This window comes from Urocitellus parryii, chromosome X (assembly GCF_045843805.1).
Source record: "Urocitellus parryii isolate mUroPar1 chromosome X, mUroPar1.hap1, whole genome shotgun sequence".
Taxonomy (NCBI): Eukaryota; Metazoa; Chordata; class Mammalia; order Rodentia; family Sciuridae; genus Urocitellus; species Urocitellus parryii.
In genome coordinates, this window is record NC_135547.1 from 87,049,926 (window position 1) to 87,077,069 (window position 27,144).

At 37.9% G+C, this 27,144-nt stretch overlaps 1 protein-coding gene across 2 annotated transcripts in view; it reads left to right on the forward strand.

Annotated features, from left to right (window-relative positions):
* The window catches only part of Phf8 (PHD finger protein 8), a 151,369-nt gene that overhangs the window by 37,049 nt on the left and 87,176 nt on the right, over window positions 1-27,144 (forward strand). The window contains exons 7-18 of one of the 2 annotated variants that reach the window (XM_026407417.1): window positions 45-231; window positions 2,918-3,080; window positions 7,415-7,502; window positions 7,835-7,941; window positions 9,696-9,787; window positions 13,634-13,723; window positions 15,541-15,843; window positions 16,599-16,702; window positions 22,321-22,499; window positions 22,896-22,981; window positions 23,697-23,830; window positions 24,402-24,715. In XM_026407417.1, the coding sequence (XP_026263202.1) occupies window positions 45-231; window positions 2,918-3,080; window positions 7,415-7,502; window positions 7,835-7,941; window positions 9,696-9,787; window positions 13,634-13,723; window positions 15,541-15,843; window positions 16,599-16,702; window positions 22,321-22,499; window positions 22,896-22,981; window positions 23,697-23,830; window positions 24,402-24,715 (1,847 nt within the window). The remainder of the gene's footprint in view (window positions 1-44; window positions 232-2,917; window positions 3,081-7,414; window positions 7,503-7,834; window positions 7,942-9,695; window positions 9,788-13,633; window positions 13,724-15,540; window positions 15,844-16,598; window positions 16,703-22,320; window positions 22,500-22,895; window positions 22,982-23,696; window positions 23,831-24,401; window positions 24,716-27,144) is intronic. The other variant, XM_077793830.1, reaches the window with a different exon arrangement.

Consider the following 27,144-nt stretch of genomic DNA (forward strand, 5'->3'; position numbering starts at 1 on the left):
TCCCAATCAGAACTAACATTTGCTTTCTACTCCTTCCTTGGTAGGCTTTCCAACCTTGTGGAGACACCTAAGATTGTTCGCAAGCTGTCATGGGTTGAGAACTTGTGGCCTGAGGAGTGTGTCTTTGAGAGACCCAATGTGCAGAAGTACTGCCTCATGAGTGTGCGGGATAGTTATACAGATTTTCACATTGACTTTGGTGGCACCTCAGTCTGGTATCATGTGCTCAAGGTAGGAATGGATATGACTTCTGGAGAGAGCCAGGCCTTGAGCATCCCTGCTTGTGTCAAATGACAGCACAAAATATGCTGCTTGGGTCTACTTACCTCCTAGATCCTGTTTGGGTGATATTTTTATATAATTATTCTGTCAGGATTTTCTCCTTGGTGGATGTTCCATATAATAAAATGATGATGGTCTGTTTCTATAGTTTTAATGCTCAATCAAAAATTTTTTTTGAATAACAGCAGATGCCTAAGTTTTTCCCCCACTGTTACCTCCTTAAATGAACCAATTTATACTCCAACCAACATGTATAAAAATGTCCATATTTACTTTAGAAATTCTGGTATCATGAGAAACTTCTGCTCCCCTCACATTTATTAAGGTATAATTCATACACATTAAAATTCATCTATTTTAAGTGTACAGTTAAATGAGTTTTGAAAATTGTATGTAGTCATTTATCTGCCACCACAATTATAATAGACTACATATGAGAAGTCTTTTAAAGTCACAATTTCTGTAATTTTCCTTTCACTCATTATTATAATTAGTAATTAGCATATTTCAGTGATTATAAAGGATTTTTGCTGTCTGGAAAACAAATTTCCTAACTAAGTTTGATTGTTTTTCACCATTGTTCATACTATTTCATTTTCTTAATAGAAATGCCAAGGAAAGTGTGCAGGCTATTTGGATGATGGTTGATGTCTAAATGATTATACCTTTTCAACTAGTTGTTTCCATTGGTTTATCATGAAAAGATTGGAGCCAGGTGCTGTGGTGCACACTTGTAATCTCTAAGATACTGAGCAGGCTGAGGCAGGATGTTTTAGTCAGATTTTTTGTTGCTGTGACTAAAGTCCTTTAAAAAGTAAATAGTTTATTTTGGGGCTCACAGTGTCAGAGGTCTCAGTTTGTAGATGGCCTACTCCATTCCTCTGGGCCAGAGGTGAACCAGGACATATGGTGGAAGAGTGGTAAAGGAAAGCAACTGGGAACATGATACCAGGAAGCAGAGAGAGAGCTCTGCTGAACAAGGACAAAATATAAACCCCAAAGGCATACACCCAGGGGCTCACCTCCTCCAGCCACACCTTACCTCCCTTGGGATACTACCACATTAATCCCCTGAGAGGGGGATTAATGCACTGATCAGTTTAAACTTTTTAAACCCAATCATTTCCTCTCTGAACTTGTTTGCATTGTCTCATACATGAGCTTTTGGGGGAACAACTCACATCTAAGCCATAACAGGAGCATGGCAAATTTGAGGCCAGCTTGTGCAATTTAGCAAAATCCCACCTCAAAATTTTTTTAAAAAATGTGTTGGGGATTTAACACAGTGATAAAATTTGACCAGCATGTGCAGGTTACTGGTTCCTAGTACCACCAAAAAAAAAAAAAAGAAAGAAAAGAAAAAAACTGGAGCCTGCAGCATGTAAATAGAAAATGCTGCTGAGGCAAATGCTAGATTTAACTCTTATTTTGTTTTTATTATTATTTTGTCACTGGGGATTGAACACAGGAGCACTTCACCACTTAATATTCTCAGTCCTTTTTGCTTTTTATTTTGAGGCAGGGTCTCACTAATTTGCTAAGGTAGCCTTGACTTATGATCCTCCTGTCTTAGCCTCCCAAGTTGCTGGGATTAGCTTAAGTCTTTATTTTTAAATAATTTTATTTTCATAGAAAAGTTAAAAAAAATGGGAAGATTTCCTGTGTATTCTCCACCCAAATTTCCCAAATGTTACCATTTCATTATATTTTTCTCTTTAAATCAAGCATAATAAAATGTATGTATGTGTGTATATATGTATACACATACACTTTCTGAGAACTTGAGAGTAGTTTCAGACATAGTGTCCTTTATCTCTAATAATTCAGTATGCAGTTCTTAAAAGCAAAGGTATTCTCTTATATAATCACAATATAGTTATCAAATGAGTAAATTAACATTGATATAATACTACTAGCTAATCTACAGGGCTGTCAAATTTCTCCAGTTGTACAGTAGATATTTTTAGTTTTGCTTTCCTATGTTGAAATTTATTATTGTGAAATACTTGTTAAACAATGAAGCTATGGGAATATCTTTATGATAGTGGGTTTTTGTTTATTTTTTGCTAAATTATCTGGTGATTATCCAGGCAAAACACAATTAGGAAATAAAATGTTCTTCCAACAGATAATCACCTAACATATAATCTTCCAGAAGTCCTTGGGCGATTACTGAACTTTTAAACTTTTATTAGCTTTGATTGCAGGTGTGAGAAGGAACACTCTGTAAATGGCATTTGAAGGCAAATTCAATTTTCTTCTCATCAGTAATGTGGCCTTATAGTCTCCTAGGGTTAGTAGTATTGATCTACTCATCTAAAGAGGCCATTTTTCATTTGGCATCATATCTAAAATAGGAGCACTTGGTGTACATTTGTCCTAACTTGAGCAGTTTTGTTCAAAATGCCCCTTTCAGATTGTTTCTGTCAAATTTGTAGAAACTAAAAAGTGCAAAAAGGACTTTTGAAGTTTTCTAAATTCATATAAAAATGATGGCTGATGGATCTAGGAAAGAACCCTGACATCTTGCCATAGTCATGGAGTATGGGAGAGAGAATAGGTTTTTGGAACACCTCCAAAGGACTTTTCTGGCAACTCATGGTATTTTTGGCCCTTCAACTTCTTTTTGTTTCAGGGTGAGAAGATTTTCTACCTGATCCGCCCAACAAATGCTAATCTGACTCTCTTTGAGTGCTGGAGCAGCTCCTCTAATCAGAACGAGATGTTCTTTGGGGACCAGGTGGACAAGTGCTACAAGTGTTCCGTGAAGCAAGGACAGACACTTTTCATTCCTACAGGTCTTTCCTGGGCTCCTATGGGGGAGGTTTGGGGAAGTTGTAAAGAACAGAGCTGTGGCACCATAGTCAGTTTCTTCCCATAATGTATTATCCTGATTATGTGGGATATCTCTCTCATACCAGCTGAAGGCTGAGAACTAGACCTCAGGAAAATTCATGTGGTGGCCAGTAAGCAGCATGGTTGCTTGGGGGAGGTTGCAGATAGAGGGGTTAGGATGGGTGTCCAGGAGGAGGAGGCTGGTGGAGTTCTTTGCATTGGGTTAATGTCAGTTTGCTAGACAGAGAACAGGCTTCTCTCTGCTCCCAGTATAGGAATAATGACTGGAAGGCTTATAGTGTAGTCAATAAATTAGAATAACCTGTGATGAGGGTGGAACATTTTTCCTTAAACAATATATATCTGGCTTTTACTTATAGAATTCTTAAATCTGAGATGGGATAGAGTTTGGGTTTTTTTGAAATAATTCCCCAGTTGTCTCAGTTAGGGGAGAATTGACATCTTCACTTGATTAAGTCTTTCATGAACACAAATATCTCTTCATTTATTTAGATATCTCATGTCTTATATAATCACAATTATTGTGAAAATTTTTTGAAGTTGGTCTTTGGTAAAACTCTCTAGTGAAATCACATGGACCTGAAGATTTCTTTTTTGGGGAACTCTTTACTATTCAATTTCTTTAATATTTATAAGGCCATTGAAATTGTCTATTTCATGTTAGATGAGTTGCAGTAATCTATGCTTTTCAAGGAATTGGCCTATTCTATATTTTTAAATTTTTTTTGCAGCACTGAGGATAGAATATCTCAAGCACATAATCTACCACTGAACTATGCCTCCAACCTTATTGTATCTGAATTGTCAAATTTATGTGCATAGGCCAGGTATGGTGGTATGTGCCAGGTACTCGGAAGGCTAACGCTGGAGTATTGCTGCTCATGAATATTTTTAAAATGTATTTTTTAGTTGGAGATGGACACAATACCTTTAATTTATTTATTTGTTTTTATGTGGTTCTGAGGATCGAACCCAGTGCCTCACACATGCTAGGCAAGTTCTCTACCACTGAGCTACAACTCCAGCCTTGAGCTCTCATATGAGTTTGAGACCAGCATGTGTATCTTAGTGAGAGTACACCTCAAAAAATTTTCCTTAAAATTTATGTGTATATAGTTGTTCATAGTATTACCTTTTTGATGTCTTCCAGATCTATCCTCTGTTTCCTTCCTGATATTATTTGTGCCTTCTCTTTTATTTGCATTAATCTTGTTAGAGTTGGTCTATTTCATTGATCTTTTTGAGAACCACTATTTGTTTCATTTATCTTTTCCAATTTTATTGATTTCTGCTTCTATCTTTATTTTTCCTTTCCTCTGCTTTCTTTGGATTTACTTTCCTCTCCTTTTTCTAGTCTTAATATGGGAGCTTAGATGATTGAAGACTTCCCTTCTTTTTTTAAAATATTTTTTACTTGTCAATGGGCCTTCATTTTTTCTTATTTACATGTGGTGCTGGGGATTGAATCCAGTTCCTCACACATGCTAGGCAAGCACTCTAGCACTGAGCCACCACCCTAGCCCCTTTTCTGATGTAAGCATTTAGTGCTATAAATTTCCCTCTCAGTACTGATTTAGCTGTGTCACATATTTTGATATGTTGTATTTTCATTTAGTTAAATTTGCTTTTGAAAAAAAATTTGAGATATAATTCACATAGCATAAAATTTACTACTTTAAAGGGTACAGTTCAGTTGATGAGGCAGGCTTTGAACTTGCAATCCTCCTGCCTCAGTCTTCCTGAGCGTGCCACCATGCCTGGCAGCAGTCACTTAATATTCCTCCCTCCTCCCAGCCTTTGGCAACTACTTTTGTACTTCCTTTATGTATGAATTTTCTCCCTTGACTATTTTACATAAATGGAATCATGTAATATGTTATCTTTTGTCTCTAGTCTCTTTCACTAAGCATGTTTTCAAAGTTCATCCATGTTATAGTATGGGTTTATAGTTTATGGGTTTATAGTTATGTTTTTGGGTTCATGTATAGTTCTTTGTTCTTTTGAATAGCTAAGTAATATTCTACAGTGTGGGTTTTGCCACATTTTGTTTATCCATTCATCAGTTGATAGTTGAATTTTTGTATGATGCTGAGGATCGAACTCAGAGTGCTCTACTGCTGAGCTATATTCCCAGCTCCACCATTTTTTTTATTTATGAATAATGTTGCTATGAATATTCATGTATAAGTTATTGTGACAGCATAACAGGTTGAGAATTTCTATTCTGAAAATATGAATTCTAAAACAATCTATAATCTGAAACTTTTTAAAATGTGTGTGTGGTGCTGGAGATTGAACCTGGGGTTTTATGTATGGAAGGCAAGCACTATACCACTGAACCACAACTCTAAAATCTGAAACTTTTTGAGCACCAGCATAATACATGAAAACTTCATATTTGGCCTGGTCACATTCAAAACACGGCTAAAAATAAATTAAAATTCCTTTAGCATATGCACATAAGGTAAATATGAATCATAAATGAATTTCATGTTGGCTTGTATCCCATCCCCAAGATGTTGAAACTTTTGGTCACAAGCATTTCAGATAAGGGATACTTAATCTGTATTTTCAGCGCTCCTGGTTATGTACATGGGAGGGGAATTGCAGGATGATACCGTCACTGTTTATCTTTTTGAGGAACTGCCATACTAGTACTGAAGCAGCTATATGTACTGTTTACATTCTTGGCAATAATGCATGAGAGTTCCAATTTTTTTTATATCCTCCCTGACACTTGTCATTGTTGGTCTTTATGATTATAGCCAGCCTAGAAGGTATAAAATATTATCTCATTGAGATTTTGATTTCTGTTTTCCTAATGACTGTTGATGTTGAACATCTTTCCATGTGTTTGTTGGATGTTTGTATATCTTTTTTTTTGCAAAATGTCTATTCAAATCCTTTGCCCATTTTGTGATTTGGTTGTCTTTGTATTATTGAGCTGTAAGAATTCTTTATACATTTTGGTTACTGGACCTTTATCAGTTACTTTATTTGAGAATATTTTCTTTCATTCGTGGGAATTGTCTTTTCACTTTCCTAGTAGTATCCTGGGAAGCAAAAAAGTCATGAATTTTGATACCCAGTCAATCTATTTTTCTTTGCTTATGCTTTTGATGTCTATCTGCAGAACTGTTGAAGATTTATGCCTCTGTTTTTCTTCCATATGTTTTATAGTTCTCTTATTCATATATTTAGATACTTTATTAATTTTGAGTTAATTTTTATATATGGTATGAGAAAAGCATTCAATTTCATTCAAATTTTTTCTTCCAATGAATTATCTTGACACCTCTATCAAAAATCAGTTGATACAGATATACGGATTTATTTCTGGACCTTGAATTCTGTTACATTGATTTGTATCCTTGCGACAGTAACACTGTTTCAATTATACATTTGTAGTAAGTTTTGAAATTGGGAATTTTTAATTCTCCAACTTTTTTTTCAAGATTGTTTTGACTCTTCTGGACCTCTCAAATTTTATTTGCTATAGTTATTTTTAGTGGTTGGTCTGGTTATTAACATTATATATTTATAGCTTATCACAGTCTACTAGTATTTGCATTTTGGCAGTTTAAGGGAAGGGTTTTGGTCTCATATTCTCTGAAGGAGCTCTCTCAGGGAGCCCAAGAATGACCTGGACCACACCTAGAGAACAGTGAATGTAGAGGAGCCAGTTTGGAGGTTGTTGCAATAGCCAAGATGAGAAACAATGAGGGATCTGAACCAAGGCATTAGTATGATGGAATAGAGGGAGAAGGGGAAATAAATATGGAAAAGATTTAAGAACAAAAATCACAAGGTTTCAGGAAGAAAAGGGCCACATGGAAATTGTGTTCTAAATGGGTGCATGCTTCACAACCAACCTGTAAAATAGATATTTAGCCAGGAAATTGCCGAATTTGCACCCAGGTCTGTATAGCACAAAAGTTATTTTTGTTTTTCTCTGAGTAGAGTTAAAAGGAGGCATTATGGCAAGGAGGTGATATCCTTAGAGATGAGAGAGTGGTGAAACAAGAGTAAGATTTTTTTGTAGTGGGGAAGGAGGCAAGTGGAAGTTGTTTAACCTCATAGGTTGATTCAGTTCAGGATTATAGTGATGGCAGACTAGGCCAGGTTGGGTATTGAAATGGTAGAAGAACTAAGAATGTTCTGAGTCACTCTTAGGCAAACTGTTAAGGAGTTGAGATTAAACTGAGCAAGCAGTAGAGATGTCAGGAGGAAGAAATGTCTTCTGCCAGCTATGATTTTTGCCTTGTTAACTCTGCAGGTTGGATCCATGCTGTTCTTACCCCTGTGGACTGCCTTGCCTTTGGTGGGAATTTTTTACACAGCCTTAACATTGAAATGCAGCTCAAGTAAGTCCTGAAGTTGGTCATTCCTATCCACCAGAATTCTTGAGCTCTTCCATAAAGTGAGCAGCACAGTATAAGAGGCAGGACAATCAGAAAGAATGGATTCTGGTTCCTGATAATGTTCAGCTTGAGAAAATATCTTTTCCTCACTTAGTAGTTATGTGACTTTGGGTAAGTCATATAACTTTTGAGGCTAAAGTTTTCTACTGTATAATTCAAGGTTTTATGGGTTTATTGTGAGAATCAGAGATAGATACATGGCATCCAGAATAATACCTGGTTCATAGCACATGCTCAGTAAATGGATCCTTGTAATTGTTGTCTCCTTTTTCCAGAGCCTATGAGATTGAGAAGAGGCTAAGCACAGCAGATCTTTTCAAGTTCCCCAACTTTGAGACCATCTGTTGGTATGTGGGAAAGCACATTCTGGATATATTTCGAGGTATGGAGCCCTTTGCCAGCTCTTCCTTTTGCCCGGCGAGAGAGAGAGAGAGAGAGAGAGAGAGAGAGAGAGAGAGAGAGAGAGAGAGAGAGAATATGAATAACTATCACCTCAGATTAGATACAGTGGTATTCTATCACCACAAAGACCTCACTATGTATATCAAAACATCATGTTGTACACCTTAAATGTAAACAAAAAAATGTAAAAACCAATAAATTGCTACTTTAAAAATGTTTCTAATAATATCCCTTTAGACTATCACCCACTTTCTTCCCCTGCTCTATCCATAATTTCTGAAAAACCAATATTTTCCATCTCTACAATTTTATCATTTCAAGAATACTATATAAATGAAATCATACAGTGTATCTTTGGAGATTTGTTTTTTTTTTATTCAGCATAAGGTATGGCAGAGCATGGATTTAAATATATTTTTTTAAATTTTTGGTACCAGGAATTGAGCTCAGAGACACTCATCCACTGAACCACATACCTAGCCCTATTTTGTATTTTATTTAGAGACAGGGTTGCACTGAGTTGCTTAGCAACTCACTTTTGCTGAGGTAGACTTTGAACTCACAATCCTTCTGCCTCAGCCTTCTGCTCCACCACCACGCTCAGCTTAAATCTTTTGTTGTTGTTGTTGTTTACCAAATATAGCTGAAAAAATTGGATCACAGTGAAATTATCACTATTTCCTGCTAGTTAAGGTCAGAAACACATTTTGGATTAGTCAAGGAGTTTCCTGGATGTGTTTTCCATAGCAATAAAGATGAGTACTGACCATCCTGGCATCATGTTGATTCCTGGGTATCAGCCCAAATAGATGCCAACTTAACTGGTTTCCTCTTTCCTAGTGTGTTCTGAAATAGAATGAGTCCCTTGTTCCGGCCTGAGACTTAATATTTTTTTAAGGTGACTTGGCTAGGAGGAATCAGTATTTCAGAGTTACAAAGGACCTAAGAGCCCAATGAGTATAGTTTCCTACTCAGTACCTTAAACCCTTATTCTACCACCTGGATAGACTCTGACTTAAGTGTTCAATCAGGAATACTGCCTACTTATTACCTATCCTGAAGAACTTGTTTTTGTAGAAATCCTCTATAGAGCTTAAACCTGTTTTATTTTTTAAATATTTATTTATTTTAGTTGTACGCAATACCTTTGTTTCTATTTATTTTTATGTGGTGCTGAGGATCGAACCCAGGGCTTCACATGAGCTAGGCGAGCACTCTACCGCTGAGCCATAACCCCAGCCCTTAAATCTGTTTTTTTTTTAATTAAAGCCTATCCTGAAGAAAGGTAAAACACAAATAATCCGTCTTCTACACTGATGATTCTTTAAATCTGTAGTAATTATGGTCCTCCCAAGTGTTCTCATTTTGAGACTTAAGAGGCAGAGTAATGCAATGGTAGGATCACAGACCCAGAGACAAATAGACATGGTTTAAGTCTTGGCTCTAGTATTTATCACATATGTACATCCTTCTTTGAGCTTCAGTTTCCTAAACTGTAAAAAGAACATATTAATTCCTGGCTTGCAGGGTGGATATAAGGATTAAATAAGATAATAGATGTTAAGTGCCTAGCCTGTAAGTAAATGGGTTCTCAGCAAGTGAATACTGTTAGAATAACTGAGATCTTGAGTTGAGCTCAGAACCCTGAGCATTTTTCTGTTTCCTGAACAAAGTGAAGTTCTTCACTTCCCTGCATGGGTTTTGTTGATATTACATTCTTCTTTCCCCCTTTAGGTTTGCGAGAGAACAGGAGACACCCTGCCTCCTACCTGGTCCATGGTGGCAAAGCCCTGAACTTGGCTTTTAGAGCCTGGACAAGGAAAGAAGTAAATATTTCTATTTCTATACCTCCTCAGGAGTTCTGCACTCTGTAGGGACTGGCTTTGTATAGATAGATACTTTGGTGAGATAGAAAAAAGACAAGAGGCTTGTAGGCTCCTGGATATAGAGTAGAATTCTGGACTAGGATTCCTTGAATTACTTTATTTATTTATGGTACTGTGAGTTGAACCCAAGGGTACTCTGTTACTAAGCTATATCCCCAGCCAATTTTATTTATTTTTGAGATGGGGTCTCACTATGTTGCCCAGGCTGACCTTAAATTTCAGTCCTCCTGTTTTAGTCTCTCAGGTAACTGGGATTACAGGCATGTACCACCATACCAGGCTCCTTCTGGTCTTTTTTGTGTATTTTTAAAAAATAATTGCTATTGCATTGTACACTCAATTTTGTATGAGAGTCTATTGGAATACCTTAATTTTCCTGTATTATTCCAGAGTTATCCATAAACATTAGTAGTTTAAATTTTATTCTTTAATAGTTACATTATATTCTTTTATGAGGACATACCATCTTTACCTAATCACTTGCTTATTGTTGCTTCCTTTTTATTTATTTGGAGGAATGTAGTCACACAAAATCATACAATGAATATCTATATGCATCAGTCTTAGTCCCTTATCTCCCCCCACTTATCTATTTTTTGAAAAATATTTTTCAGTTGTAGATGGGCACAATATATTTATTTATTTATTTTTATGTGGTGCTGAGGATTGAACCAAGTGCCTCACATGCGAGGCAGGTGCTCTATCTGAGCTACAGCCTCCCACCTTGTCTCTTAATTGTTCCTTCAGAATAGATTCCTGGAAGATCAATTACTAGATTGAAGTCTATGAAAAAATATAAGGCTCTTGATACATGCTGCCAAAATGGTATTTTAGAAATGTATCAATATCTGTCTACCCAACTGAGTACTAAGTAGGTATAAAAGAGAATAAGAAAACTCTCTATGTACTGATTTCCAGAATTTGTCAAGTAAAGATGCAGAATTGTATGTATAGTATGCTACCTTTAATATGTTCAAGGACGGAAACAATAATTGTTTTTGTGTATACTCATATTTGCCTGAAGATACAACGTGGAAGAATTCAGAAACTAAGAAAGTGGTTACCTGTTGTGTAGGGATTATGGGGCTGATGTCAGAGACAAGGTAGGAGTGAGGCCATACGTATATATATACACGCACACGCGCATATACGCACACGAGATTTTTGAACCCTGTGAATTGACTACATTTTCAAAATTTTTAAACCAACTTTAAGAAATACAAAAATTAGAATAAATAACAGTACATATTTAGGCTTCAAATATTCTACCAACTTCTTCCCTTTCATACAGTGACTTAAGAGTACCTTTTATCCATTGTGGGCTTAACCTGCACAATCTCTCCATTTTCTGTTGCCAGACTTCCCCACAGATATTTTTAGACTTTATGTTTAGGGCCTTCTCTTACTCCCTGAATTCACCTATACCTGGGCCTTAGACTGTGATTCTGCATCTATGCACTCTTCAGGCATGGCTACCTTTAATTTCACCTCTGATCCCTCCCATGAAGTAAACTTCAGAGTGATTCTGTACAAGAACAGCAAAAGGGAAGTGGGTGGGTGAATCCTTAAGCATTCATGCCCTGAGTCAGAATGGACCTGGGGACCAAGTAATGGCCCTGAGTAGCATCACCAAAGGGGGCTGGGGGAGAGTAGGATGCAGTTCTGAGGAACCCACTCTCAAGAAGAAGTCTTTTGTGAAAGCCAGGTGACTTTCATAGGAGGCATTTCTTCCCTCACATTTCCAGAGTCCCTGGTCTGGGGGAGAAGGAGCCATTAAAGATTATCCAGCTGGGTTACTTGGGTTTCCAGCCACCTAAATAATTCTAGATATATTACAAAAAGGGGGGAAAGAATAAGACCATGAGAAACAAGAAGGAAATGCTGAGAAATTTGTCAAAGTCAGTCCTCTGGATTACAGAAGTGAAGTGAAAAGTGGTGGAAGAAATCACATGGGAAAACTTTGCAATCATCAAAAAGATGGTACACATTGGCATTCTCCTGTAATCCCAGGTACTCATGAGGCTGAGGCAGGAGGATTGCAAGTTTGAGGCCATCCTGGGCAACTTAATGAGCCCTGTCTCAAAAAATTAAAAAAGGGCTGGGGGATGTAGTTCAGTGTTAGAGCATCCTTGGGTTTAATTCCTAGTACTAAAGTAAACAACTATCAGGTATCTACCTGGGTAGCTGTTGCACTTGCCGTGGGCCTGTAGGTGCGCAGTGAGCACTGAGTTCTGTCCTCCCAAGTGGAGGGGATTGCTTGTTCCCATTGATCTTGTTTTTTTCTTTTTTTTTTTTTATTTTTGGTAGTTCAAAACATTACACAGTTCTTAATATATCATATTTCACAGTTTGATTCAAGTGGGTTATGAACTCCCATTTTTACCCCGTATACAGATTGCTGTATCACATCAGTTACACTTCCATTGATTTACATATTGCCATTCTAGTGTCTGATGTATTCTGCTGTCTATCCTATTCTCTACTATCCCCCCTCCCCTCCCCTCCCCTCCCCTCTTCTCTCTCTACCCCCTCTACTGTAAATCATTTCTTCCACTTGTATTATTCTTCTCTTACCCCTCCTTTCCTCTTATATGTAATTTTGTATAACCCTGAGGATCAACTTCCATTTTCATGCAATTTCCCTTCTCTCTCCCTTTCCCTCCCACCTCTCATCCCTGTTTAATGTTAATCTTCTTCTCTAGCTCTTCCTCCCTACCCTGTCCTTAGTTACTCCCCTTATATCAATGAAGTCATTTGGCATTTGTTTTTTAAGGATTGGCTAGCTTCACTTAGCATAATCTGCTAAGTCCTTGGCTTTATAAGGTCTGTGACCCAAGCCCACAACTGAATCCCTCATGTTTCTCGATACTGTCCTTTATCAGATATATGTTTTACATTTTCTTTCAGTCTGTGTCTTGTCTCCCAGTACTAGAAGTTTTTCAAATACAAATTCTTTTTGGTGGGGGGGCACATGTGCTGGGGATTGAACCCAGGATCTTGTGTTAGCTAGACAAGTGCTCAACCACTAAATGACATCCTCAGCCCCAAGGTTTTTTTTTTTTTTTTTTTTTTTTTGGAGGTGGGGGGTACCAGGGATTGAACTCAGGGGCAGTCAACCACTGAGCTACATCCTCAGCCCTATTTTGAATTTTATTTAGAGACAGGGTCTCACTGAGTTGCTTAGCACCTCTCTTTTGCTGAGGCTGGCTTTAAACTCTTGATCCTTCTGCCTCAGCCTCCTGAGCTGTTGGAGATTATAGTCATGCTCCACCGTGCCCAATCTCAAGGTTATTTTTTATTTTTATTTTTTAGTTGTAGTTGGACACAATACCTTTATTTTATTTATTTTAATGTGGTGCTGAGGATCGAACCCAGTACCTCGAACGTGATAGGTGAGCACTCTATCGCTGATCCACAACTTCAGGCCCTCAAGGTTATTTTTGATAAATCCAAATGATCATGTTTTTTCTTTTCTGGTTCATGCTAGTTGTGTCTTAAGAAATCTCTGCCTAGCCAAAGGCCACAAAGATATTCTCCTCTATTCTAAAGGGTTTACAGTTTTAGGTTTTACATTTAGGTCTGTGATCCATTGCATATGGGATGGAAGGGGAGTGTAAGAAGTGAACTGAGTTTTTTGTTAATGTGTGAAAATCTAATTGGTCCAGTACCAGTTTTCAGAAAAAAGAGTACCCTTTCTCAATTGAATTGCCTTGGCTGGTTTGTTGAAGATTACAACAAATGAGCAATTTGTGTGTGGGTCTATTTGTCGTGCCTCTTGTTTGACAGGCTCTGCCAGACCATGAAGATGAGATCCCGGATACGGTGCGGACCGTACAGCTCATTAAAGATCTGGCTAGGGAGATCCGCCTTGTTGAAGTAAGAAACATTGGGGGAGGGAAGGCATTTGGGAAGGGCTCGAGACTCAAGTGTCAGGTCAGAACTTTGTAGTTGGCATAAAGCCCAAGGGAAGGGTTGGAAAGACCCCACCAAGGGGTCAAGTCAGTCATTAAGGTAATTATTATGTGCTTCAAATGTATGTAATGCATTGGGCAAGGCTCTTAATATACATGAATAATGCAGGGCCAACAAAGAACTCCTAGTTAAGAAGAAGATCCTGAACAAAATTAACCTCTCCAAGCCTCAGTTTCCTGAACATCTTTAAAATGAGGATAATTGTACCCAATCAAGTATTGTTAGTAGGAATAAATAAGGTTTGAGCATTTAGTATAGTGCTTGGCATATAGTAGGTGCTCAAATTCTGGTGGTGGGTGGTGGTAGTGGTAGATATAGTTGTTGTTATTATTAATATTTTTACTTAGTCTCTGCATTCTACAAAATGACAGTTCTCTCGGGTTGAAGATGATTACAAAGCCATGTTTCAACAGGTGGCATATACTACGAGGCAGTAAGGTATAGTGGTAAGAGACTCAGAGAAACCTGGGTTTCTAGTTCCTGCTGTGTCACTTGAAAGCCTTTCAGAGCCTAGTTTCTCCATCTTTAAAATGGGAACCAACTTTACCAACCTTTCAGAACTTTGGTACAATTAATAGCTAATATATGTAGAGCTCCTTCACACAGTGCCTGGCAGAGTAAGTACTCAATAAATGTGAGCTGTTGTTATTAATAGACTTTGTAGCAGAGAGAACTCAGTGTGGGCTGGTGAAGTAGCAGACACACCAGAGGAGAATTGGACTTGAGGATATTTAAACTGTCTTTTTAGCTCAGGAGCAGTAAAGTTCCATTTTAGCACCCAGGGCATGCATCTGTGCTTATGGGTGGTCAAGTGAGCTACTAGAAGTTGGACTTCTAGCCTCACTGCTTGCAGTGTTTCAGGCCCCAGCACAAGTGTGTCCACAGTGTCCACCTCCTACCTCATTTTCCTTCACTCCAAGTGTTAAAATCCTTCAGGATTTAGTTAAGGCCTACCTTTTCTCCAGCTCTTCCCACTCAAGTCAATCTTGGACACACAGTATACTTTGGGCTTGTTGAAAGAGAACTTAGAGCAATCTGGTCCATTGGCTTTCAAATGTTTTAAAGTAACAGAATCTTCTTTTCAAATGAAATCTTATGTGGAAGCCCTGTGTATACGATGAGTCAAAGCACAGCTGCTTTGATTAAGATGAAGGTGGGAGGCTTAGGGCTCTATTTGTTCTTCTCATCTGTTTTCCACCTACCTTCAGTCCTTAAAGCTTCTCCCCAAAAGCTCTAAAGAATCCCAGAAATATTTGTAAACTTCCTGTCCAGTCTAGTCCCTTAATTTTAGAACTGAGCAAACAGAACTTCAGGGTAGTCAGGTAACTTTCCTGAGTCACATAGCTAGCTAATAGCAAAATTAGGTTTGAAACCTCTCTCCTCCTCTCCAATCCTATAGTCCTAAAAATTTGAATCACACAGTTTAATAGTTGATTATTTTCTGTTGTATGTCAGCTACTCTTGGAGTTGTTTCTCTCCAATTTTGACAATAGTGCTGGACCTTTCTTTTGCTCGTCTTCTCCTTATTTGTCAATGGCTGGGCAAAGAAATGCCACCCAATAAATTCTTGATGACTTGTGTAAAAACTAGGGTGTGCATATGTGGAGCATTTGTAAGCTACTTCCATGGCAGTACTGCGAGTGCCGGGAACAGACCTCTGCTCTTAGCATAGAGAACCCTTGAGTAAGCTCTAACCCCCTCATGTACTAACACTCTTGTAGGACATCTTCCAACAGAACGTTGGGAAGACGAGCAATATCTTTGGGCTGCAGAGGATCTTCCCAGCCGGCTCCATTCCCTTAACCAGGCCAGCCCATTCCACTTCAGTGTCCATGTCCAGGCTGTCACTGCCCTCCAAAAGTGTTCCAAAGAAGAAAGTCCTGAAGCCCAAGGAACTCTTCAAGAAGGCAGAGCGAAAGGGCAAGGAGAGTTCAGCCTTGGGGCCTGCTGGCCAGTTGAGCTATAATCTCATGGACCCATACAATCATCAGACACTGAAGACAGGCTCTTCCCAGAAAGCAAAGGTGGGTGCTGGCCCATGGGTTCAGCCCAACCCTTTTGGGTCCCTTGGAAGAGCAGAGTTTCAAAAGGACAGACTATCCTGTCTTACTCCCACTTCCCTTAGGACCCCTAGTGTTTGGCTACCAGTCCCACTTATTTAACAAGCATTTATTGAGACCTTTTCTATGCTGGGCACTGTGATAGGTGCTGTGGATGTAACTCTCAAGAGACTGATAGGTTAGTGAGAAAGATAGGCATTAAAACAAATGAATGCAATGAAGTGTTGTGGATGCTACAATGAAGGGTATGTGTGGGACCCTGAGAGACAGAGGTGGGTTGAGTCCGTCTTAGTAGGAGAGATGATCAGGAGCTCTTTTCTAAAAAAAAAATATGACATTTGAGCTGAATCTTGAAATGCCGGGATTGAAATGAGATTTTAGGACATTGTGTGTCAGATTGGAGTCTTGAACAGGTCCTTGAGAAAAGCCCTCCCCCAGGGGTCCACCTTTCATCAAGATTATGGTGCCCTCCATGGGCATGTGAAGATGCCCCTCTCCTTTTTTTTTAGGGAACATGTTTTACAAGATTGGTAGATTTCCCCTGAGCCATACATTCTCAACATCCTACTCCTGTGATTATTGGGTGGTGGGGGGAAGATATAGTAGAAGGTTCAGGGGGTTTTGACAGTGAACTCAACCAGTGAAACCAGAGGGAACTGGCCATCTTCATTCACCTCGGAGTCTCAGACTGGAGACAACTGAGCCTCCTCCTCCTGCAGTTCAACATCACTGGTACCTGCTTGAATGACTCAGATGATGACTCACCAGACATGGACCTTGATGGGAATGAGAGCCCGCTGGCCCTATTGATGGCTAATGGCAGGTGAGGTGGAAAAAAGAAACAGTTTTTGGGATGTCAGTGGCAATATGCCACTAAGACAGGGAGTGGAATTGGGACCCAGGGGTTTGACAAGGGTGGGGGAGGGCTGTACTTAGGGCAGTACCCAGATATTATCATGTATCATTGCTTATATTAGAGCATCATGGTGGGTAGGAGCAGGGTTGTGCAATCTAATTGGCAATTCTGAGAAAATGCTTATATAAATCTAGAATTTCAGTAAGTCAGTGGGATGGAACCACTGGCTGAAAAAAAAAAGTATTTTATTTGTCAGAAGCATTAGTGTTTTATATACTTTTGACTTGTGATTTGATTTTTGGAATTTTGTTTATAGAAATCTTTGCACAAGTGTGTAAAGAGAAATGTTCACTGCTCAACTGCATCACTATTTGTAGTAATAATTAGAAATGCTCAAATATTCATCAGTGAATGTTAGATATGTAAATTATGATATGTCTTACAGAATGGAATACCATGTAGTTGTTTGAAAGAATGGGACATTTTTAATATCCATTGACACAGAAAGATGACCAAGATATATCCATATATCTATAAGTATATAGATCCATCGATCGATCGATCTATCTATCTATCTATCTATCTATCTATCTATTTTTTGAGATGGGGTTTTGCTATGTTGTCCAGGCTCTTCTTGAACTCCCGTACTTAAGGGGTGCTTCTGCGTTAGCCTCACAAGTGTTGGGACTACAGAGAGTTCAACCTTGGGGCCTGCTGGCCAGTTGTGCCCCGCTTCAAGATTTATTCTCAACTGAAAAAAATTAGGTTACAAAATAATGTATAAGAATAGTTCCATTTTATTTTTTAAAAAGTCATGTATGCACACATGTATGTGTATGCATATGTAGTCCTTTGTTAGAATCCCAACTCTGACACCGTATTTACTGTGACACTTTGGTAATTCAATTCATCTTTCTGCATCTTAGTGTTGTCATTTTATCTGTTCTACATATGAAGCTTGCTTTAGGATTATTGGGGGATTAAATAACACAATATGTGTAAAATTCTTATTATGGTGCCTGGCACATAGTAGATGCTTAATAAATGGTAGTTCTTATCAAAGTGCTGATAAAATGGAGATCAAAGGTAATGACGATGATGTGGGTATGGCCAGAAGCTAAGTAGTTCATCAGTAAACCCTGAAATATGTAGGGAAGCAGAGGCAGGGGAGAGCAGTAAGGGCTATCACTTGGATACTCAGAACACTATAGACAGCAAAGTCAAGAGTCAAGTACAGAGTATGAATAATGTAGAAACACAATGATGATACTTTAATAGCCTTTTTGTAGAAAAGGGCTCACTTTAAATCTCAAGGGAGAGTTCTGTGTGGCTGGAAAATAAGAAAATGGAGTAAGGGTAGAGCAGATTCTGAAAGCACAACTGTTCTTGGGGTTTGAAAACTGAGTTACTGAAAAGTAAGATTACAGAAAATTTTGAGCATTGCCTTCATTCAGAATTCCTGGAAGGTTTCCTGGAGAGGAAAAAATTGAGAGCCCTAAAACTTTAGTTTATAATGGCCATTGAGGATACTGGGAGATATTCCCCCTTCCCCACCAGTCTTTCTCTTATGCTGCTTCTCTTACCTGCTGCAGCTGTCAGAAGCTATCATTAAGTGAATAGAGAGTATCAAGGTGTAGAAATATTTACAGATCATAATGATAATATGTTTGGGCTTTTCTTCAAATTCAGTGTGTTGCAGGGAGTGAGGTGTAGATGAAACAAGATTCACTGTATGTTCACACTTGTTGAAATTTAGCTAGGTACTAGATGGGAGTTCATTGTATATTTTTATTTTTGTATATGCTTGAAATTTTTCATAATTAGAAGTTAAAAGATCAGGGTATGAATAACATTTATTGAGCATCTGTGTTGTATCAAACTCTATCTTAGCTATTTACATTTTATTTAGTCCTCAAAACAACCATCAAGGTATTGTTATACCCATTTTACTTAAGTGATAACTGAGGCCCAAACAGCTTAATTGTACTAGTAGCCACCATTGGGCACTTGTCATGCATTAACTCATTTTATCTTCCAACAAGTGTATGAGATAGAAAATAGGTCAATTTAATATTAGTCAGTTCTCTGAAAGATACTTCAACAAAAATGAGTATTAGATGAATGTGTGAATACACTGATTTATCAGAAACTTGTTTTCTTTTAAAAAAATGTTTAATATTGTTTACCATATGTAATAGGATTGCTGAAGCCATTTTTGCATTTTTTTTCCATTTCCTTCATAGGTATGTATTTTTGATAGACATACCTTTTGTAACATATTTATGAGGTATGCTGTGATGCTTTGATTCATAATACACTAGGTAGTTATCAATCTAGAATAATTATTTACTTTTTTTTAGTTGTAGGTGGACAGCATGCCTTTATTTGTTTAGTTCTTTATGCAGTACTAAGGATTAACACCTAGTACCTCACACATACTAGGCAAACGCTCTGCCACTGAGGTACAGACCCAGCCCAATTATTTACTTTTTAATTTTTTTTTTTTTGTACAAGGGCTTGAATGTGGGATAGGGGAGGTTTCCACTGAGCTATATCCCCAGTCTGAGTAATTATTTCATTATGATGCATACAAGTTCCTCTTTTTAACTATTTTGAGATTATAATGTGTTTCTGTTAGGTATAGTCACCCTGCCATGCTGTAGAATGTCCGAACTTATTCATCTTCTCAACCAATAATTATGTACCTATCAATTGACTTCTTTATTTTCCCCTTTCTCATTTTCTCCCTGGTCTCTGGTAACCAACCACTACTCCATTATCAACTTTTATGAAATAAACTTTTTAGGTTCTTCTTATGAGTGGGATCTTTTGAGGTATAATTTATATACCATAAAACTAACTTTCAGGGGCTGGGGTTGTGGCTCAGTGGTAAAGTGCTTGCCTAACATGCACAAGGCACAGGGTTTGATTCCTGGCACCATATAAAAATAAAAACAAATAAAATAAAGGTATTGTGCCCATCTAAAAAAACATAACCTGTTCCAAGTATACAATTAAATGAATTTTAGTAAATTTATAGAATCATGCATCCATCACCACAATCCAGTTTTTTGTTTGTTTGGTGATGGAGATTGCACCTAGCATTCACACATGCTAGGCATGCACTGTACCACTCAACTAAATCTTAAACCCCAGAATCCAATTTTAGAACATCTCTTTCATGCTCAAAAGATTCTGTATGACCATAGGCACTCATTCTCATACAGTCTCTAGCAACTGCTGATTTTCTTTCTGTCTGTAAATTTGTTTTTGTGGATATTTCACATAATGAAATCAAGTAACATGGCTTCTTTTGGGGCATGATATTTTTCATATTCATCAATGATTTAGCATGTTTCATTAGTTGGTTCCTTTTATTGTTGAATAGTATTGTGTTGTATAGATATACCACTTTCATTTATCCATTCACAAATTAATAGTCTTTTGGATTGCTTCAACTTTGGAGCTATTTTGAATAATGAATGATGTTCTAAGCATTCATGTTCAAGTTTTTGTGTGGACATATACTTTTGCTTCTTACTTAGAAGTAAAATTGTTAGATCATATGAGAACTCCATGTTTAGCTTTTTAAAAAACTATCCAACATTATTCTAAAGTGTCTGTACCATTTTAATTTCCACTAGCAATCATGAGTTTCTGAACATACTGGCCACCACTTGTTATTGCTTGCCTTTTTTGATTATAGCTATTCTGGTGGGTATAAAGGGGGTACCTCATTGTGTTTTTTAAAAAATATGTAAATTGTGTGTGTGTGTGTGTGTGTGTGTGTATGTATATATATATATTCCCCCCCCTGTGATCTTGGGGATCAAACCTAGGACCTGGCACATGCTAGCTAGGTAAGTGCTCTACCACTGAGCTATATACACATCCTTCAAAATTATATATACTTAAGGTTTACAGTATGATGTTTTTGATATACATCTACATTCTGAAATATCAAACTAATTATTACTTCCATCACCTCACATACTTTCTATCTGTGTATATATGTGTGTTTGTATTAAGAATACAAATATTTTAGGAAATTTTAAGTACTTAGTATAGTAGAATTGATTAGAGTCACTTTGTTGTATATTAAATCTCTAGAACTTATTCATCCTACATAAGTGAAATTTTGACCAATGTCTCTCCTACCTTATCTTACCCCTAATACTAACTATTTTACTCTTTGTTTCTATGAATTTGACTTTTTTAGATTTCACTTTTAAGTGAGATCATGCAGTATTTTTCATTCCATGTTTGGTTTGCTTCACTTAGGAGAATGTCTTCTAGGTTTATCCATGTTGTCACCAGTGTCAGGATGGTTTTGATTTGCATTTTCCTAATGACTACTGATGTCAAGTATCTTGTATGATTATGGCCATTTGTACATATTACCTTTGGAGAAATGTCTATTTAGATTTTTTGCTTGCCTTTTTTTTTTTTTGTACTGAGGGTTGAACCCAGGGGCGCTTAACCACTGAGCTACATCCTGAGCCCTTTTTAAATATTTTATTTAGAAACAAGGTTTTACTAAGTTGCTGAAGCTGGCTTTGAACTTGTGATCCTCCTGCCTTAGTCTCCTGAGCTACTAGGATTGCAGGCGTACACTGTCTTGCCTGGCTTTTGTTTGCCTTGACTTGTCTTACTACTAAATTCTAAGAGTTCTTTAAATATTCTGTGTACAGTTCCTTTACCTGATAAATAATCTTTAAATTTCTTTCCAATCTGTGGCTTGACTTTTTGTTTTCTTTTGTTCTTGTTTTGAGACAGGATCTCGGTATGTTGCCCAGTCTTGTCCTAAATTCCTGGCCTCAAAAGATCTTCCTGCCTTCAGCCTCCCAAAGAATTAGGCTTCAGGCATATGCCACCATGCCCAGCCTTACTTTTTATTTTCTTAATGGTTTTGTTTGAAGCACACAAAAAATTTATTTTTACCTAATTCCAGGTCACAAAAACATTTTCCTCTGTTTCCTTCTATGATTTTTATAGTTTTAGCTTTTATATTTAGATCTGTGATGCATTTTGAGTTAACCTTTCTATATCATGTGAGGTAAGGGTGCTCATTAATTTCTTTGCATCTAAATATCCAGTTGTCATAGCACTCTTTGTTGCAAGAATCATCCCACACTGAATTGCCTTAATACCATTGTCAAAATCAGTTGACCATAAATTTAAGAGTTTTTTCCTGGACTTTCTATTCTTTTCCACTAAACTATTTAATAGTCTGTTCTTGTTCCAGTATTACACTCCCTTGATTGCTATAACTTTTTAGGTTATAATTTTGAAATTGGGTAGAGTCAGTTCTCTGATCTCTATTCTTTTCAAAATAGTGTTGGCTACTTTAAATCCTTTGCATGTCTATGTACTATTATTTTGTCATTTACAGAACAGCTGGTTGAATTTTGTTAGGGACTGCATTGAATTTATAGATCAATTTGGGGAGAATTACTGCCTTATTTATTTATTTTTTTTGGTGCTGAGGATTGCACACACCAAGCATACATTCTACCATTGAGCCACACCCCCAGCCCTGTCCCGTTACATGACTCTTTTTATGTTCTCTTTCCCTTTCTCTCTAGTACTAAGAGGGTGAAGAGTTTATCCAAATCTCGGAGAGCCAAAATTGCCAAGAAGGTGGACAAGGCAAGGCTGGTGGCTGAACAGGTGATGGAGGATGAATTTGACTTGGATTCAGATGATGAATTGCAGATTGATGAGAGATTGGGAAAAGAGAAGGCTACCCTGATAATAAGATCAAGTGTGTATCTGTTTTTTCTCTTTCTTGTCCTACCCATTTTACATTTGTTTTTGGCTCCCTTGATAAACTCAAAACCTTAGGCCTGAGCTTGTTGGCATTCTGATTTATCAGGCTGTGTAGTTCTCCATCATTTTCTTTCCTTTAGAGGTTTAATTTTCAGTTAATTCCTCACGTTTCTTTCTTTTTTTGTGTGTGTGGGGGGGTGGTAACCAGGGATTGAACTCAGGGGCACTCGGCCACTGAGTCACTTAGTGCTCACTGTTTCTGAGGCTGGCGTTGAACTTGCGATCCTCCTGCCTTAGCCTCCAAGAAATTTAGTCTTATTTTCTTTCCTCTGATTTTTTATCTTGGATGCTAATCTTAGTTTCATGATAAGTATATTCCATTGCTTTTTAGAATTTCCCCGGAAGTTGCCCCGTGCTAAGCCATGCTCTGACCCCAACCGAGTTCGTGAACCAGGAGAAGTTGAGTTTGACATTGAGGTAGGTGCCTGCTCTGTGTCTGGTCTTGTGTTCATTCTGGTCACAGAGACAGAAGACAGATTATCATTTTAGTTGAAAAGGGGGCAAAGATATCCTATGCATTCAATTATTTTTTTTTGTGGGGGATAGGGTGCTGGGGATTAAACTCAGGGGCACCCAACCACTGAGCCACATCTCCAGCCTTATTTTGTATTTTACTCAGAGACAGTGTCTCACTGAGGTGCTTAACATCTCACTTTTTGCTGAGGCTGGCTTTGAACTCTCAATCCTCCTTCCTCAGTCTCCCAGGCTGCTGGGATTACAGGCATGCACCACTGTTCCAGCTACAATTCTTGAAATATTTATTAAGTAAAAGATTGTATACTGTGCAGCATGTAAAGGAATATTACAGTTTAGTTGAAAAATTTAAAAACCCTGTAATACAAAAGAGAATAAAAAGAGAATAAAATGCAATGTGATATAGAAAAAAGTTATCTGATACAACTTGCACAAATCATTTTACTTCACTAGACTGTTTTCCCTATTTGTAGAATAGAAGGTATACTGCTTCACAAAGATGTTTTAGAGATTAGGATGAAAGAATAAATACTTTGCTTAGTACTCTGTCTACACTTGGTGCTCAGAAGATATTAGGAGTCAAACTGTCCATCTTGTATTGGGGCCTCAGCAGACCAACCCTGGGCAGCTGAGTTGATTTCCTCTCTCCCCCCAACAGGAGGACTATACAACAGATGAGGACATGGTGGAAGGGGTTGAAGGCAAGCTTGGGAATGGGAGTGGAGCTGGTGGAATTCTTGATCTACTTAAGGCCAGCAGGCAGGTGGGGGGACCTGACTATGCTGCCCTCACGTGAGTACTGTCTTTGATCTCCCATTTCCAGGAAATGAGACAGCATCACCCTCTCCCATCCAAGGAGCTAGGCAGCTAATCATCATATATTTATTGATCCATTTAAATGGACAAAGAATTATCCAGAGCATTTAGGCTGAAAGAATAAAGTAGACATGAAACCTGTCCCAAGGAACTTCAGATCTGACAGTGATAGGGTGGATAGACTTCAAAGGGGCATCAGTTCTGTGCTCTTTAGAAGTTGGAAGAGAGGCCAAAAGAGTCAGAGAAGGATAAAAAGGAAAAAATGCAACATTGTTGAACAGGGAAGGTGGAGTGCCCCCTTTTTGCCATCTTGCTTGCTGTCTGTGGAGAGAGATTTGAGGCTAGAAGGACTGGCTTTTCAGGAAAACAGTCTTTGTTACTGTCTTGATCCATTACCTTGATTGCTAGTTTTTCATCTTGGATGGTTCTCTCCTTCATCCCACCTTGATCCCCACAGCTGATGTCCCTCTTCCCTGACTGTTCTGATAACTGGTTTCTTCTGATAGCTAGAGAAACTTCCTTAGCATTTCTCCTCTTTCCCTTGCAGCGAGGCTCCAGCCTCCCCCAGCACTCAGGAGGCCATCCAGGGCATGCTGTGCATGGCCAACCTTCAGTCCTCATCTTCTTCACCGGCTACCTCTAGCCTGCAGGCCTGGTGGACAGGAGGGCAGGACAGAAGCAGTGGGAGTTCCAGCAGTGGTCTGGGCACAGTGTCTAGCAGTCCTGCTTCTCAGCGCACCCCAGGGAAGCGGCCCATCAAGCGTCCTGCATATTGGAGAACCGAGAGCGAGGAAGAGGAGGAGAATGCCAGTCTGGATGAACAGGACAGTTTGGGAGCATGCTTCAAGGATGCAGAGTATAGTAAGGGCAGCTAAGCACATGGGTCCAAGCCAGCATCAGTCTCATATCCAGTCCCAAGAGAGAATAGCCTGTTGAGCAAAGATGTGACATTAAGCCTGATACTTAGTTTCTCTGAGTCATGTTTTCTTATTCTGTAAAATGGGAGGATATCTCAAAGGTTGATGTAAGAATTAGAGATTATGCTTGCACAGAGTACCTGAATCACCAGTGTCTTGCTCATGAAAAGTTCTCAAAAACTGGTTGCTCTTATAATTAGCTATTGTCTATTTTTAGTACTGTCCAATTTTCATTCTGGTAACTTTGTTTCCCTCTTATTTTTCTTCTACTACCTGTATTTATGTTTTGTGTTGGCCAGTTCATCACTTGCATAGGTATATACAATCAGTCCTTCATATCTGTGGGTTCCACAATTGCAGATTCAACTAACAGTGTATTAAAAATCTTCCAAAATCTGCAATGGCGAGGCTCTAAGCAACTCAGTGACACCCTGTCTCTAAATAAAATATAAAACAGGGAAGGGGATGTGGCTCAGTGGCTGAGTACCCCTGATTTCAATCTCCAGCACCCCCAAAAAAATCTTTGGAAAAAGAAATTACATCTCTACTGACTATGTACAGATAGTATAACAACTATTTTATTTAGCATTTACATTGTATTAAATATTACAGGTAATCTAGATATGATTTAAAATATACAGGAGAATGTACATAGATATATACAAATGCTGTGCTATTTTATATTAGGGACTGAGCATCCTGGTATTTTGGTTGAGGGGTGGTTCTTGAGACTGGTTCCATGTGGCTACGGAGGGATAACTAGGACTTTTCAGTGGACTTTTTACATTTACACATGAGTATTTTGAAGCTAAGCTTTTTTGAGGACTACAATGTACTTGTTTGTATAATGCAGATAACATTGTGTGGGTTTTGTTTTAATATTATTTTTAAAAAACTATAAAATATGGTTAGCGTTCATTGACCAAGATTAAAACAAAGCAGAGAAATCAAAACTTCCTTATAACTAACATTCTTCCTCTCTAAGCCCAGTTTGATGTATACCCTTCCTCTCATCATGTTCACACTCTATATAGACATAATATAGGTAGAGGTGTACTTATTTACTCTGTGTGTTTCTGTAATTTGCTTGGATAATTTCCCCCATTAGTACATAGAGATCTAATCTTCATTGATATGTATATATCTCCTTGCTGTATAGTATTTTATAACACAGATGTACATCATATATTTAATTATTCATTTGAAGTTGACATTTAGGTTTGTTTTTAAGTTTATTTTTGTTATTAACAAATGGTGCAATGAAAATATTTGATAATATTTCTTTGCACCCATGTGCCAGTTAATATTTGTCCAGGGTAGACAGACCTGCTGGGTTAAAGGTTATATACAAGATAAATATTAATAGATAGTGCAAAGTTGTCCTTCACTGGGGCCAGCATATTGAGCAGTGTATGAGAAATAACCTGTTTCTCCACAGCCTTCCCTAGCAGTGGAGATATTATCAGCTTTTTTGAATCCCATGGGAAAAGATGGTGTTTTAGTTTGTTTTACATGTTTGTTGTTTCTTTATTCCTTTTCTGTGAATTATCTATTCAATCTTTCACCTATTTTTCCTACTGGAATTTTTTTCTTATTGATTTGTAAGAGTTCTGTACGTGTTCTAGATTTGTTGGAATATATTTTGCTCCAACATATGTTATGGATATGTTGATTTTTTTGTTAGAGAGGAGCATCATGTATTTTTTCTCATGTCTACACAGACTTCCATATAATTAAGCTTCAGTAGGGAGAAGAAGGAAGGGTAGAAGTAAGGAGCAGGGTGAATCTGGTTCTGGGGCCATCAGTATTCTGAACTACTGAAACAGTTCCAGACTCCTATTTCATTGCCTCACTTCTGATCTGATCTCTATACCATAGTCAAGTGACCTCCTTAAAGCATGAGGGCTAACTTGTCACTCTTCTTAAAACCTCTTGTGATTTCCCATATCACTTTATAATAGAAACCTAACTTCTAACTATTGCCTTCAAAGTTCTGCATGATATGCTGCTACCTTCCCCTCCCTCCCCCCTCCCCCCATCTCTCTCCATTTCCTGCTCTTCTCCATCTACATTATACTTCCTGTCATTTATTAAACTGTCAACCAGCCACTGTGTCAGAACCATTGTACAGGCTGGTTCTTCCCCCAGAATGCTCTTTCTCAACTCTTTAAATTACAGAAAAATATTTCAGTCTATTATATTTTAATTTTATGTATAATATTTTTAGCATGTAGAAGATTCTAACACACTGTGCTATTTTTATAGTGTTTATATTTGTGTTTTCATTAAGAAGCCCTTTTTATATTTTTACCTAAAACTTGTGTAGGAGTTAAAGCTTTTATTTCTTTATCTGAAGTTAAGCTTTGTGCATTG